General features: G+C 26.2%; 6 protein-coding genes across 9 annotated transcripts in view; 3 read left to right on the forward strand and 3 right to left on the reverse strand.

The window, feature by feature from the left end:
• The window catches only part of LOC114120678 (protein phosphatase 1 regulatory subunit 12A), a 138822-nt gene that overhangs the window by 115660 nt on the left and 6083 nt on the right, over positions 1-17079 (forward strand). The window lies entirely within an intron of this gene.
• On the forward strand, positions 106-5269 carry LOC114120698 (meiotic nuclear division protein 1 homolog). Its single transcript, XM_027982686.2, has 5 exons — positions 106-281; positions 4149-4251; positions 4446-4582; positions 4661-4913; positions 5008-5269. Exons 2-5 carry the CDS (start codon positions 4162-4164, stop codon positions 5143-5145), a joined length of 618 nt encoding a protein of 205 aa, XP_027838487.1. The 5' UTR covers positions 106-281; positions 4149-4161; the 3' UTR covers positions 5146-5269.
• Positions 1590-2525, forward strand: LOC114120696 (putative OPA3-like protein CG13603). Its single transcript, XM_027982685.2, has one exon. It carries the CDS (start codon positions 1715-1717, stop codon positions 2357-2359), a length of 645 nt encoding a protein of 214 aa, XP_027838486.1. The 5' UTR covers positions 1590-1714; the 3' UTR covers positions 2360-2525.
• On the reverse strand, positions 3239-3984 carry LOC114120699 (zinc finger HIT domain-containing protein 1). The gene is made up of 2 exons (XM_027982687.2): positions 3627-3984; positions 3239-3554 (listed from the first exon to the last, which is right to left on the reverse strand). The coding sequence occupies exons 1-2, from the start codon at positions 3875-3877 to the stop codon at positions 3326-3328; spliced, it is 480 nt and encodes a 159-aa protein (XP_027838488.2). The 5' UTR covers positions 3878-3984; the 3' UTR covers positions 3239-3325.
• Positions 3896-5342, reverse strand: LOC114120700 (general transcription factor IIH subunit 5). Its single transcript, XM_027982688.2, has 2 exons — positions 5193-5342; positions 3896-4094 (listed from the first exon to the last, which is right to left on the reverse strand). The coding sequence occupies exons 1-2, from the start codon at positions 5225-5227 to the stop codon at positions 3920-3922; spliced, it is 210 nt and encodes a 69-aa protein (XP_027838489.1). The 5' UTR covers positions 5228-5342; the 3' UTR covers positions 3896-3919.
• LOC126550408 (uncharacterized) lies at positions 10282-15711 on the reverse strand. Of its 4 annotated transcripts, XM_050201880.1 has the most exons (3): positions 15130-15711; positions 13977-14063; positions 10282-12316 (listed from the first exon to the last, which is right to left on the reverse strand). In XM_050201880.1, exon 3 carries the CDS (start codon positions 12126-12128, stop codon positions 11046-11048), a length of 1083 nt encoding a protein of 360 aa, XP_050057837.1. In that variant the 5' UTR covers positions 12129-12316; positions 13977-14063; positions 15130-15711; the 3' UTR covers positions 10282-11045. The 4 variants fall into 4 exon arrangements, with proteins under 4 accessions (XP_050057837.1, XP_050057836.1, XP_050057838.1 ...); XM_050201879.1 differs by lacking the exon at positions 13977-14063 and having other exon boundaries at positions 15134-15711; XM_050201881.1 differs by lacking the exon at positions 13977-14063 and having other exon boundaries at positions 10282-12180.

Consider the following 17079-nt stretch of genomic DNA (forward strand, 5'->3'; position numbering starts at 1 on the left):
TTTAAAATTAAATCACTGATAACTGATAACATTCTATCACACTATCACAGTAAGTTGTGGTGCATCAATAAGTTACTATATCAAAATTTCAATTTTGGCGCGTAATATTATCTTTATAATATAACTAAGACTTCCGAGTTCTGACTTCTAATTTCTATAAAATACCAATTTATACAATCTTTAGTGGAATAATTTATTATAATTGTTTAGTATTCAAAATTCTGTTTTACATTCAGTGAATGTTACTGATTAAATTGAAAAATAACTGAAGATTAAATAATGTAAGTACCTACCAATTTAAACGTAAAATAGGATCATACATATTATATTTGTTTACTTTTAATATTTAAGACGGTTATATTAGTATCTAACTGCTACTAAATGCACTGCCATTGTACATTTGATCATAAACTTATACAATATAAATCAACAATTAAATGTATGTAACTACATACAATTAGGTACATGTATTTTCAGATTATTCACCATATAAAAGTATTTCAAGGTAATAATCATTGTATTTTAATAGGCATAGGCTTTGAAATATTGATTAAGTAACTATATATGACTACAAAATCGCTATGAACATTTATGCATCGTAAAATAAAATCTATTACTTGGTACAAAACTTTTAATTGGTGTTATGTTAGAATATAAAATAAAATTATAGTCAAAATAGGTATATTATTTAAATTTATTTTCAAAGCACCTCATAAAATTTTAACTTAAGTAAACTTCAAGCGTTTCAAATAATACATTTGTGTATCCTCTCTAATATCCTTGGTACGTTAGCATTCATATTCCACAATCTACATAATGATTTTAATACAACTAACAATATTTACTCTTGTTTCCTATCACTAGAATGAATTACATAAAAATTCCTTCTATCATGCAAATCCCTTCACATCTAAATGCTCATTGTGTACATTACCTGACAACCCTATCCATCATCTCAAACGTAAATAGCCACTTGATTTATTAAACAAGCAATAACTTACTCTCCCTAAGATCAAAAATTAGAAGTAACGTCAATGAATGCTCCCTTCAAGTCTAATACAAATGTTAACTTATTTATATATTATTGAATTAATTGTGTATGTACATTGTAAATGTTTTATAATTAAATAATAATAAAAGTACCTAATACATTAAACATAAAATGAAGAAATAGAAAATTAAATATTACTATTCCAATTTCCAAATCATGGTACTTTTCTGAATTGCTTTAATATAAATTTATTTTGTCGAATATTGTATAAATGCATAATATAATATTTATGTATAAGATGACAATTTGGCATTTACTATTTAGTCATGATTATGTCTATGACCTATGTCTATACAACATTACAACGTTTGTTCTTTGTTGTCATACAACTGATACAAGTATTGACTATTGAAGTCACGGACTAAGATACAGTACACTATCTTAGTCCGTGATTGAAGTATACAACATTACATAATATGCCATACATGATACGATCATAGAATATAACAATAATAATAATACAATTTGACAGCAGCTGCATTTTTCTTTCCCAACTTCATATTACTGATAACAAATGTCGCTTATCAAATAGATATCACTTTTTATTTTTATTCAAAAAAACAATGTCAGTTTGATTCTAAATAATATGTTTAACCTTTTGATTTTCGCATTATGTTTTTGAACGAAATTTCAACAAAAAATATTCAGAAGTTTTAATCAAATATGGTAGCACTCGGTGCTTTTCCTGCCGCCAAGCTTGGCGCTTTACTTTTGCGCCAAGTAAGTAAACCAATCGCTAATTTTGTTAAAGAACGAGCGAAACAATCTCCAATATTTCGATCGTATGTTTGCATGCCACCTGCACAATTTTACAATTGGTGTGAAGTTAAAATGAAAATGTATTTCATGAACCTTGGTACCGCTGGAAAGGTCAAACCTTTAAGTGAAACCATGGCCATCGAACTCGGATCAAATTTACTAGGCGAAGGTATTATATTTGTTGTTGCTGCTGCTTTACTTTTGTTTGAATATAATAGGCAAGTGCGTAAAGAGCAAGCTAAAGAAGAAGTACGTTTACAAGAACAAGAAGATTTGGCCAATGCCATAAGGGATTTAGATATAATGAGTGCACAACACGATGCTGAAATAAGACGTCTTACCTACCTGGTTGATGATTTAATATCTAAAATTAGTAGTAAATCATACCCTGGACCTGATATCACCTCAGAAACACCGAAAAGTAGTAGTAGCAAAGTCGATACCAAGCGACAGGAACCTGAACTGAAGAAACAAATTTCTAATGACATAAATGAAAATTTATTATTTAAAAGCATTAAAATGTTAATTCAATCTATACAGCAAGTTTGATTAAATTAGGTTTTTTTCTTGTAGAATCATATTGTTCAGATTATGTTACTTAATTAAAGGGACTAATAAGCTGATAATAAAGTTACTTATTAGAAACTGCGTTTTAAATTTATTTTTGTGTATTACTGTAAAACTATAAATTAATAAAAATTATGGATGAAGAAAATATTCTATCGTATAGTATATTTATTTTTAATATACCTAAAATTTTAGATCTAAATATTGATGATTTTGTACATTTCATAATATTGTCCACTTGCTAGTTGCTAGCTGCCAAATCATAAACATATTTTAATTATGAAATATTACAAAAAGCATTTTTAGTTAATGTTTGTTTATGAAAAAAATTTTAAATTAAGTGTACATGTAGTGTTATGGATGCAAATTAACCAAATTAAATACATTATTTTATTTATATGTTATATTTTTATCAGACAATGATACAAATTATAATTCATTAAAATTAAAGAGTAAATATGATTAATTAATTACAGTTATAAATCATAATTTATTAAAATGAATATTTCAAACAGAATTAAAATGTTGATGAGTACTCATTTTTTAAAACTTACCATAACTGAAACATTATCTAATGTTTAATTTTAATATACTATTGAATTATATAGTTAATATTACCTATTGTAAATATAATAGAAAATTATCCAAGTCAAAAGTTCTACATACTTAAAATAATTATTACTTAACTATTTAGTTTTTAATATTAATTGAATTAATAATAATTCATAGATTTTAATCATAAAAAATCCTAGTATTAAATATGAAATATTGTTTTATAGATAGATGGGTAAAAATTGGTATTTAAATACCTACAATTTATGTTTATATACCTTAAAACACATAAACATTTGTGACATTAACATTAATTAAGTATATGATTATAATTTGTATAATTAAAAAGGTATAAAATTAAAAATGAGAAATCATATTATTTACAAAGTTAGAAGTTTATACAGCCCATTTCAGACATCGTGTGGCTTGGTGCGTACCAAAACACGAAATACAGCAATATCGTGCACCACAAGTTGTACATGTGTATGAACTCCTGAATCCACAAACTGCACAAAATATTCGACGTGGCAAGTTTGATGAGGGTGCTTCTATTGTGTTGTAGTTAGGAGGATCACGGTTGTTAAATTGATCAGCTTCAATTAACTGTTCAAATGTCCTTCGAAATCTAATTTAAAAATTAAACAGAGTTTGTAAAAACGCACTATTTATAATGCTTAGAATATAATATTTAGATTACTTTTGTTTATAATATTCAGCACTCTTTTCTTTTTTACGTCTTCCTCCTTTAGCCTCGATAGTATCTAAAAATTTAGGAGCTTTTTTATTCAATACAATGTCAGCATGTGGATCTTGTTGATAGTTGTCCATTTCCAAACTTTCCAAAGCTCGACGTGCCCTACGATTTCTAGTAGCTGTATCAAGTACCTTTTTTTTATCTGCATCTTTTAACCTTCCCGATTCCCTACCCATTCCTACTTTAGAAGACATATTAAATTGTTTAGAAAAAAATAATTAAATATTTAAATAGTTTTAATTTTGAGTGAAAGTAAGTTGGTCCATTAATTCATCAACACGATCTTCCAATGTGTCCAATACATCAGTTGAAACAAATAAATGTTCTTCATCCAATTCTTGAAGAATGAATTTTTTTCCAAGAGCGTTAGTTTGATCCAATTGTAATAAAAATTGTTTCATTGACTGATCACTTTAAACAAAAATTGTTTATTAACAGTAAGTATATTATACTTTTATGTTCTAGAATTTAAACAAAAATGTCTAAAAGAAAACAAGTCAGTGCAGAGGAAAAACGTAACAGGATGTTGGATTTATTTCATGAAAAGAAAGATTTTTTCCAGCTCAAAGTAATATTTTAATTTTAATTGGTAGCATAGCAATCAAGATGAGAATAAAAAAAAATATAAGAACCTAAATGTCTTGTCATTTATTTATTGTTGATTTGTCTCACATATAACCAAAACAAACATTTATTTTTAGTTATAGTTGTTTTATTTCATTATAATTTTTAGATTTAAATTAATGTATTTTAACCATTTAGGAATTAGAAAAAATTGCTCCAAAAGAAAAACAAATAATAGTACAATCAGTAAAAGATGTCATTCAAAATTTAGTAGATGATGGTTTAGTTGACACTGATAAAATAGGAACATCTGTATATTTTTGGTCTTTTCCAAGGTAACTATTATTTTTTGTATTTTAGTATTCTTTGTAAACTTGCATATCAAATACTTTTTAATATATTCAAACTTATAGTAAAGCAAAAATTTCTAAGAAAAATGTATTAAATAATACCAAAACAAAATTGGACGAGTTTGAAAAAAAGTTAAAACTCAACTTGGAAATTATCGAAAAAGAAAAAGTAGGAAAAGAGATAACAGATGAAAGACAAGCACTTTTGAACAAACTCAAGGCACTCGATGAAGAAAAATCACGTTTAGAAAGTGAACTAAAGAAATATGAAGATTCCAATCCAGTTGAGTATGAACGCATGAAGAAAAGTATAGAAGTATGTAAATATTTAATATCAGATAAATGGTGTAACATTACATAATTAAAAACACATAATTGATTTAATATTTATGATATAATTTATATTTTAGGTGGCCAAGGAAGCGGGAAACCGTTGGACAGAAAATATTTTTTCAGTGAAGTCGTGGTGCAAGAAGAAGTTTTTCTTAGAAGACAGTGTCATAGACAAACAGTTTGGGATTCCAGAAGATTTGGACTATATAGAATGATAGATAATGTTCAGAATAGATCATGTATAATGTATATTACTACTTACCATGTAATTAATGTTCCCTTGGAGACGTGAACCATGTTTTTCCAATTTTTCCAATTATTATAAAACCGTTAAATAACTATCGATTTATTTATCTTTTTAAACTAATCAATGTCAATGGATTTCTACACCAACAACGATTAAACAAACAAATAATCAAGTCTATCAAATACTCTACTTCCGAGTACTCCTAGACAGTGTTTAGAACTTTAGGATAAAGTTAAGACTTAAGACAGTAAACAGAAAATTGCTCGTTTCGGCGTATCAGTGTATCACCATTTACCGGTGACGATAGGGAGTATTATAGGGACATGGGTACAGAATTGAGATTATATACATAATAATATAATATTTTGCATTCTCTCTATATCCATAACATAGAACATGATATCCACGTACCGAGTTATCATTTATTGTACGATATGATGTTGGTGACGGAATGTATAAGTGATCATCATGCATGAATCTTATGACGTGTAGTTCTTAAAGTAGTCACCAAGGCGTTTAGTCCAGGCATATTAGACTAATTTTTGACAAATAGCAGAAAAAAAAAGCAGGAAAGCTGAATTTTGGTATACACCTTTATCGAAGGGTACTAAGTAACATACTAAAAGTCCCCTAAGATTTGATGACCGCTACCTCCGCTAGAGCGCGCTTTGTGCAAGAAAAATCAGTTTTTCTCAAATAACTCGGTTATTATTAAGATTATAAGAAAAGTACCTATATACTATACTATAGAAGAGGTAATTACCTATAAAAAATGTACTAGCAATATATTTCGTGGGATCAATATTTACCTTGTTAATCGGACATCAAATATTATAGAATTGGTAATTTCTGTCTTATGGCGTCCGTAATTGTGACTAAAGGTGGGTTCACAACTTCCCGTGCCGTGTCGTGTCGTGTAAAATCCTTTTTTCTGATTGGTTTACTAAAATGTGATAATAAAATATGTTCGTGTCGACCAACACGATACCGCGATTACCGCAAAGTTGAATTAATTCAACTTTTGATCGTGCTGGTTACAATGTTCACGACTTGGTATATTATATAAATATATAAAACCCGCGTAAAATTTGATAACCGTGGTACCATGATACTACGGTAGAATTTATGGTTATCAAGTTGGTATCGTCCTGATTCGGGAACGAATTTATATTACAATTTCACACGACACGACACGACACGGGAAGTTGTGAACCCGCCTTAACACAGTTTTTTTTTTTTGTATTAATTTTATATAAATGAGCGGTTTATTGTTTTATAATTATTATCTAAACATAAAATAACTATTACATATAGAGGTAACCGGTAGGTATATAATAATAAAAATTAATATTGGTTAATATCGCGATGACACAATTTCGGTTACTGCTTGACAAACAAAATATTATTTATTTATTAATTTAAACAAAACTTTATTTATAACATAATAATCTTGATTTTTATGTAATTTTAGTCGTTTTTGAACACTAGTAGTAAGTGTATCATCATCACTGCAATGTACCTATTTGAATAACACGACATCGAAATAATTTATATAGAAAAATAATTATTTGGTGTATACCAAAATTCAGCTTTCCTGCTTTTTTTCCGCTATTTTATTTAATTTGCCTGGACTAATTGTTTTATTCTGTGATCAAGATTTTGGGAAAAGTACCAGAACCTGAATTAATGTAGTGATGTACTGAGTACTATTTTTTTTTTTTATACATGATAGGTACATGATATAATACCACATGAATTATGATGTCCACAGTCCACCCCAACCTAGAACAAGAATAGAAAAACCTTAGATCATATATGATGTAAGAGGAAAACTATGGTAAAATGAACTGGAAACGAGAGCCTTATGCCCCGTTATCGGACTGCTTAAATTTTTTATAAACCGAGGAGGGAAACAACAAGAATGTAACGAGCACTAACTTTTTCATAAACTGAGATTTCAGATTATTTTATGATGATTCATTAATTCATGTGGCGGACATATGCTATTATAAAAGGCATAGGCGTAGAGCATAGAATATTCATAAATCATAATAATGTTCCTGATGGATATTTAATCATTACTCGTACACTCCAGTATTGTGTTTTTTGTAAGTAGTACGGAGAACCCTTGGTTTTTCGTTATCGCGCCACCATCTCAATTTATCTGACGACTGTACCTTACTATAATAACTATCCAATGATTAATAGTTTTCTTAATTTCTTATAAAAATTTGACTAGATGTATAGAAAATACATTTTTTATGAACATCAGATATTTGAATTTACATGACGTGTAAAATAAAGATTTTCTTATTTGGTTTTAATTTAAAAACTTGCAATTTTTCCATGCATACCTAGTATAATTTTTATTATTTAGAATAGTTAATTTTCTTCTGACAGTTTTAAGTACTTTCTCATTTATTTTCTTCTTTATTCGATTTATTCTTTCCATACACCTCCAACACTAAACATTTGATAGCAAATAAACTGTAGTAAAAATCTGATCTGGTATATTTGCCATGTCACAATTGTTAGATAGAAAAAATACTTATGGGTACAAGTGGTGCAAGTCCTCGATATAATCTTGTTATTTATATGTTTACCATTTTATTAAAATTTAAAGCATTCTCACAAAATACAAAGAACAAACATACAATTTATGTTAAGAACAGTACATTAATGGAGACCATTATCCAATATCTTTATGTGTAAAATAAGTTAACTCTTTTAATATGACAAATTGTGACTTAAAATCAAGTGTATTTGGAACCAAATTTATTTTTAATGTAGTGCCCAATAAAATAATATACAGCGAATTCCATTTTATGTAACCAATCTGGTTCAGACAATTTTGATTCTATTAACCGGTTGATTCCAAAAAATATTTATTTTTTTTTTGATGATTCTAAAGCTATTAAATTTAAGTTAAACAAAATCTCAAAAATTTAAAGTATGCAATTATATTCAAAATATTATGAATTGTAGAAAAAATGGCCATGGAACCCCCCCCCCCCAAAAAAAAAAAAGAACTCACGGAAAAAAAACCCAAAGAAAATAAAAGGGGAGCATTGTAATATTTTATAAAAATATTCTGTTAATGATAAATCATTAATCAACTACAAATTTCTAAAAGTAAATAGTAAGAGTAAATATTATCTAATACTAAAAAGCAGCAAAGGTGGGTACGTTAATGATAATAATTAACTGTAGCTAGTTAAGTTAATTCAATTAAATTGCCTTCAGTTAAAGTATTGAGTTAACAAAAAAAAAAATTAATTAGATAAGTTAGAATAAAAAGTTAAGATAAAAAATAAAATTAACTTAACTGTACCTACAAATTACAATAATGATAATTAACTATAGTCTATAAAAAGCTAAGTTAAAACAATACAACATTTAGCTTAATAAATTAAAAACAAAAATAACTAACTAACTAGTTAACTTAGTTAAGTTAAATAAAAATTAACTTTTTAACAAGTTAATGCTCACCATTACTAAAAAGTATGTTTGTTTATGTATAATTTAATAATGTAAATACCTTATATTTTACTATTTTGTATATTATTTAAAATACATATCTATAAATAAATGTAAATATATTAGGTTTAGGTATATTAACATATTAATTAATACAATTATTTATATTTATACTTAATTTTTGAGGCTTTTTTCCAGGGTATATTTTTTAGTTTGGGTTTTTTTCTGTGACCATTTTTTGCACTGAATACTGAATTATTCAAAGCCGATCTATATAGTTGATAAATGATAATGTACAAAATAAGATCGTATATAATTAATGTGTTTACAGAATTCCAGTTTATAAAAAAAATTATAGAATAAACATATTTAATTAACTCTGTGCATGTAAAGTAAATTTCAATAAAATACTTAATTATAATAAACTTGGATTGTATAATATATTAATTATTATATTATTTTACATTACATTGAGTGTTCCAAGAAACAGGGTACACAGTATCACTCATTACCCAGTATACATTTTTTAATTCTGTTTACGGAACATTAAACTAAACTAAAAATACATTTTTCAAGTAACTTAGACGTATCAACTTTCTATAAACTCAAAATTGGCTAAATTAAAACTTAAGGTATAATAAAAACAAACAATTTATTAAATTTGAATACTTTTTTTTTTTAATTGTACATATTATTATTAAAATTCTTCTAAATACTGTGATGTAATCAATATTATTTTTATTGTTATATATTATGAAATAACGGTTATGGCACTCTACTACCCAATTTACATCTTTATTATTATGACTTAATGGTAATAAAGATTAGGCACATACCCAAAGGATTGAAAGTTTGTGGCGCCTGTTGGCTAAAAATTTTGAAAAATATATGTGGTACAACTCCAAACTTACTTCTAACTTCCAAGGTACAATACAAAAAACCATAAAAATGTAATAACTATTACAGGTATTGAAACGTGGTGGAGAGGTTTGAATAAAAGTGATATGTTTAATGCATTTCTGAGACATGGCACATGTATTTAAGTATTTATTTGTTTTATTTTATTTCTAATTATTTTTATATAATAACGAATAATGAGACGATGACAAATGACTCGTTAATATAATGTTAGAAATATATTACTTGTTTATAAGGATTTTTGATCATCATTAAACCACTTTTACATCGTCCACTAATATATAATATTGTCTAAAATCGAAATTTAGTTATAGAATATAGTGATAAAAATGGGTAGAGAGCAATCTAACACTAAAACGCATACTGCATTCGTAATGTTACCAGTAAAGTGCATACCACAAGATAGCTGAAATAACATAATTTAAACGTGTATTTAAATTAGATTCTAAATAAATTTATATTTTATTTTTATTAATAATACTATACATTTTCATTTACAGTTTAATTAACAGAAATTACTAACATAAACTATTCAATAAATTGTTCAAAAGTCCCTCCATTGTGTAGAGCACTACCTCAAACATAATTTACTATGTATTATTACTTACATTTTGTATTATATAGTATTTTTTACATAATTATTTTATTTTAAAATATAGGAATAATGTTATCACTGGGTGACTCCTCTCATCAAATTGTATATACCATATAATCAATAAAAAAAAAATTTTATTTACTCAAAATTATACTTCTTTTAATATACAGATTGTTAACAAAAATGTAATTTCACATGTTCTCTTTCGTGAAGTTCTAATTGTTTTCTGTCAGAAAATTCTTGATAACAAACATGACATTTTAAATTTTCATTAAATGAACACCATTGATTTAATTGGTAATGATCATATTGCTCACACATTTCTTTACAAAAACCACAATAAAATGGCTGTTGAACTACACATATTTCATTTAAAGCTTTCATATGATTTTCGTCAGGTGTCCATGTATCTTTTGAAGGAATGCTTGGAGGGATTATTTCACTATTAAACAATTCATTGTAGTTAGCATTTATATAATGTTCTTTTGGTTCACAGGCCATTACATTTTTTTGATTCTGACAAATTATCAAATTCTCATAAATATTACATTGTTGGTGCTTTTCAAAATCAGATACTGAAGCGAAATCCTGCAAAGTTGAAGTATCATTATCTACCACGTCCATAGAATTGATATTATCATTGGCGGGAATAGAAATTGTACAATTATCATTTAAGACATTTAAAGACTCGTTTTTGTTATTAGAGGTATCTGCATTTGTTCCAGCCTCATCAGAGGTGTCCAAAGTTATATTATCGTCAAGTGTCATAGATTTATGAGAAACGCAAGAATTGCTATTTATAGGTATTTGATAAGATTTTTCAGGTTTTATATGATCAGTAGAATTTTCTGATATTTTATTATCATCATTCTTTAATTCTAATAGCAAGGATTTTCAACTTCTGTGATAACTGTATTAGATTTTTTAATACGAGGTTTATATTTTCTTCTTTGCTTAGTTCCAGAGTAAAATTTATTTTTAGCAGAATTTTCTGATACTTTACTATCATCATTCTTCAATTCTAATGGCATATGATTTTCAACTTCTGTGATAACTGTATTAGAACTTTTAGAACAAGGTTCATATTGTTTTCTCTCCTGAGTTCCAAAGTAATATTTATTTAATGTTTTAGATGCCACACCATGAAAATTTGCCATATGCACTTTAAAAGTATTAAAAGTTATATATTTTTTAGAACAAACTTGACAATAAAATGTCATAGATTGAGATAGTTTATTATATCGTGATTCCTTTTCAGATTTTATTGTATTTTTATTAATTATATAATTATTAATACCCGAAGTTGCATTATTATTAGCGCTGACCAAAGTTGAAGTATCATTATCTACCATGTCCATAGAATTGATATTATCATCGGCGGGAATAGAAATTGTAAAATTATCATTTAAGACATTTAAAGATTCGTTTTTTTTATTAGAGGTATCTGCATTTGTTCCAGCCTCATCAGAGGTGTCTAAAGCCATATTATCGTCAAGTGTCATAGACTTATGAGAAAAGCAAGAATTGCTATTTATAGGTATTTGATAAGATTTTTCAGGCTTTATATGATCAGTAGAATTTTCTGATACTTTATTATCATCATTCTTCAATTCTAATGGCATTTGTTTTTCAACTTCTGTGATAACTGTATTAGATTTTTTAATACGAGGTTTATATTTTCTTTTCTTCTTAATAGATTCTAAGAATTGTTCATTTAATGTTTTAGGTGCCACACCATGCCAATTTGCCATATGCTCTTTATAAGAACTAAACACTGTATATTTTTTAGAAGAACAAATTTGACAATGAAATGTCATAAATTGAGATAGTTTAGTATATCGTGATTCATATTTATATTTTACTTTTCTCTTATATTTCCGTGTTTTTTTAGTACAATTCTGAGGTATTTCATGTTGAATTAAATCAGTATTCTTTTTTTTGATTTCGTCATGGTCATCCATACTTAAGAAATAGATCAATTATCTATAGATAAAATGTCTGTTAATTGTAAAACTGTAAAAAAAAATTGTGTGAATACCTCAAGTGGTAAATATTGAAAAAAATGTCGGTTTTTTATGTTTTTTTCATTCAAGTTTTAGAAAAGATCAATATTCAATTTGTTTATAAAAAGTAATGATATTCAGCCAATCTGTCAACAGAGTAAAAAAACTATTTATGATTTATTAAATTAACAAAATAATGTTTAAAAATAATTAATATATTATTATCATAACTCATAGTAAATATTACATTTTAAAAGGTTAAAATTTAATTTAATTTATTTTAATTTTTTTACACTTGTTTGAAAGTATTTAAGAAATTCTTTATACTAAAATAAAATAATGACTATTGATTTTAAAATGATAAATATATATATATATTTGTGTGTGGGTGTGTGTGTGTGTCTACATCACTTATAGAGCAGTAAAAATTATTTGATTTTCAACTTCAACTAAATTTCACTATTAGGTACTTCTCCGTTATCTCGACTATCTCCTCAAAGTCTCAACCAACATGAATTTGTCATTTATATAATTAATATATTGTATATGATAGTATAACTTTTATTATCACATAATCGTGACTATCTTTCATTATATGATTTAATTTTAAGAAATGAATTAACAATTATTAAAACTATTACTAATTTTGCTAACAACGGTTGGTAATAATTAGAACATAGATTAATATGCTTTAAAAACCAACCAAATATGCGTTTAAAAATATTAAATATACATAAATATATGCGTGAAAAATAAAAAATATGCATAAAAAAATTAGCAAAAAAAGTTTTTTTAACAATAGTGAAATAATGTAAATATTCAATCATGGTCATATCTGATATTTTATCTTAGTTTACGTATTATATTTCCTTGAATATTGATCTAAGCCCTAAAGCCATATTTGGAAAAATTGTTACAACTTACAAATATACCTATTAATTTATTTTGATATTAGTTGAAACTATAAAAAAAATATTATATTTTAATAGACAATAGTATATATTTTAAAAATGGCTAAAAAACATCAAAATATGCACTAAAAAAAGAAATATGCAATTAAAATTTAAAAATAAGCCCTTAAAATAGAAAAATAGAAAAATATGCAAAAATATGCACTAAAAATTTTAATTTTTTAAATCGTTATGTCATGAAACAAATTTTTTGCTCACAGAGCATATCATACAATCAACGAGAATAAATATGCAAATGCATACAAATCAACGCTTTAGTAATAATTATTAAACAATAGTTATTTGGATAGGTAGTGGCGATTGACTGAAACACCAGGATAACGGAAAAGTATCTAATATTATTAACAATACAATCATAAACTCTACTTGTCAAGTACACCAGATGGTGTAGAAATTGATCACAGGATAAGTATATAAACTTTCCATTTTTAATGTATTTTTTTTTCTTTAACTAAACATTGATAGTCAAAAGTCAATGGTCATCATTTTATAGTGAAAAATAAAATCATAGAAATGGTCAATTAAAAACTGGTGGGTGAAACAAGTCATAAATTAAATTATAATATTAAAATAAATAACCCCAATTATAAATTATAAGATACAAATTATCTATACTTTATTAAATGATTGTTTTTTTTTAGTAAAAGAAAATTTATGACTTCACATTTATTATATGCACAAGTAAGAGCGACAATAGTGATAAAAAAAAACATACCTATGCAATTATTGAAATATTTGTCATACAAAATTCACCAACAAAATATTAAGTATCTATTTACTATGAAAAATAACCAAAGAATTATCAGTTATAAAATTGGTAACTTATAAACATTACCTATAGTTATAGACGTGCACACGGGGGGTACTGAGGATGACTATTGACTAGGCACCCCTGGACTCTTCACCCAAAACAGCAAGGGCCCTAATTATTATTATAAATTAAGTGTACATTTTAAATCTTGAAAAATCCAATTATCATTATGAGAGATTGTACATCTATGTTGATATGTAATATTTATTACAATGAATAAAATAAGAAAAAATTATTTTTAATGCATTTTATGTATATATTTGCTGTACCTTCTTTTTTACACCTTCATTTTTAGTGTGCACCCCCGGAACCAAAATTCTGTGCATGCTGAATGGCGGACAATTTCCCCCCCACTGTTTTTGCTGTAGTAGGACATTTCCCCCCCATTTTTTTTAAGTTTACAATTTAATAAGAGATTTTTTTTTTCATAAATATAATCAATTATACTATAATTACCTATTATAGTAGATGTATGTTTTTGATAAATTCTTTGATCATTTAAACTTCAAATACTTAAAACAATAAAATAATAGTAATTTAAAAGATTTTCTAAATAAAAAAATAGTAGTACTAACATGCTGTATTATTACTTATTAGCTAGTAATATTGAAATATAAAATTGTATCTAAAACCCAATCAATGAAATTGCTGGCTTGTTAAAAACTCTTAATTATTTGATTTAGACTATTAAGATAAGATTATTTTACAATGTTATATCGTCATGAGCGATGTTTTTTACAAAATATATCATCTTTATATCGACATTTTTATAAATATTTTTTAACCTATTATAGTTGTATATTTTTTTAAGTTTTATTATTTTATCTTTATTATATTTATGAAAAAAATAATTTTTAAAAAATGGGGGGAAAATGTCAGCATCGAAATAAATGTCCTACTATGCCAAAAACAGTCGAGGGGGAAACTGTCCGGTTACTCGCACGCCTATGCCTACAATATTAATATATTAAATAATAATAAAAACCGTGAATCGAGTAAATAACGAAGTACGAAAATAATAAATATCAAATCAAGACGACAAGACATGAACAGATTTAACAAATATGAAAATGTTGATAAAAAAAAAAAAATAACATTCAACGTCAAGATAAAAAAGTCACAAGCTTAGTACTCACAGTTTTAAAATTTTAAATCATTATAAATTACATCAACATACCTACATGACAACATCAAAAATCGCAAGGCATAGTAAACTTCATCAGTAATTCACGAATAACGCAATGGCCAATGCTCGATAATTCGAAGTTCAAACTGTATATAAGTTAATGATGAATTCCATAGCGGCAGGTGGGTTTTTCTTCACATTTTCACAATTTAGGTATTCCTCAAAATAAAATACGAACTGCTATTTGCCAATCTACTACATAATACGTCATATCAGTCTAAACAGTAAACACTAAACAGTCGATAGTCGATACACAATGTATAATCGTGTATTACACATCGTAAAATTTGTAAACAATAAGCATAAGACGGGAAAACCCATAGACATAAAAATAACTAAGTAGGCACATTCGTCGTAGTCTCAAACATGTGTTTGCCCATGGTCTCAAACACGAAATAAATAATGATAATGATGATCAACAAGTACCACAAATATATTATAGTATATTTTATATATCTGTGACAAGTACAGTAGTTCGGCCCTTAGCTGATCATATACATGATCTAAGGTTCGGCCCCAAAGACTTATTATCACGGTTTAAGATATCTTAAACCGTGTATATTATAAACTTTATTATAAGCCTAGATTATAACCTTATTACCTTTATTATATTAAGTCATGGCATGGACTAAAATAGATATAATTAAATTTAATGGACTGGTATCGATTAAGTGAGGAGGGTAGGGAGTAGGACTCGCCATAGGGCATAGACATATTAGTATATTACTAAGTTAATATGTCTATGCCTCTATGGGACTCGCAAATGTCTGGCGTTATCACAGTGGTATGGGACCTAACTGTGATAACGCCCCAGACATTTGAGGTCCACCCACAGCAGGCTGATATAATATAAAATAAATTCTTTCTTAAATCATTTTTTTTATAAAAGATCTTGTAAAGTTGTAATAACTATATTTAAAAATATTATACAGAAACGCTCAATTTTTTTAATAAATATTTTAATTTACGATGAATATAGATGTCAAATATTTTATTATAATTCAAAAGAATTATTCATAAGAACTTAAACTTTTCGTTTATTACGAACTTGTAATGATGTTTTATAGTGTGGTGGTATATTGACTCAAAAGTTATCTAATATGCATAAATATATAATAATAATAATATGGTATAAATATGCATATATTATTATAATAAATAATAATTAAATATTAATGATAATAAAATACTTGCAATGTTTTCGCCAAAAATATATTAATCCACCGTAATGTTAATAGTAAAATATATTACTTTAGTAGCATTAAATACAATTTATTAATTGGTACTTACATAGATAGGTATTATGTACCCATATTTTATTTAAATCGGTTATATAAAATTTTGAGTGAATAAATGAAAAAATACATTTTTACAAACCTATAAAAGTATTCAATTTTTAACGTTTTTACTTGTTATACATATACTTACAATAAAATATTATATTAAGCTCATGTTATAAAATAAAAAAGTTGAATTTTTATGTTACTTTAACATGCAATGAACTCATGACTGTATATAGTTTGAGAAATGTGAGTCATCCAGTAACCCTATGTTATTATTGTGTAAGTGTATACTGTACTCCTATATCACCCTGCAACAATATGCAGTATAAAAAATTGCAGGGTACCTACCTATTTCATACTAAAGTTTAATCGATGTACTGCGTACAATATGACACGGTGACTCATACGCTATTATACGTATAACTATATATGTAAGTAGTAATAGAAGTAAATATCAAATAGAAACATAAATATTTATATATCTATGAATAATTATGATAAGTACATTGTACATAATAATTAAAATTTGAAGTTCAAAGAAAACCTTTAAATTATAGTAAAGTATAGTAAGATGTCATATCTGTATTTATTACCTCATTTCAACTAACGCGCATATAATATTACAGACATATTCAGGTCAAAACAAATTGATTTCCAT

The sequence above is a fragment of the Aphis gossypii genome, chromosome 2 (genome assembly GCF_020184175.1).
Source record: "Aphis gossypii isolate Hap1 chromosome 2, ASM2018417v2, whole genome shotgun sequence".
Taxonomy (NCBI): Eukaryota; Metazoa; Arthropoda; class Insecta; order Hemiptera; family Aphididae; genus Aphis; species Aphis gossypii.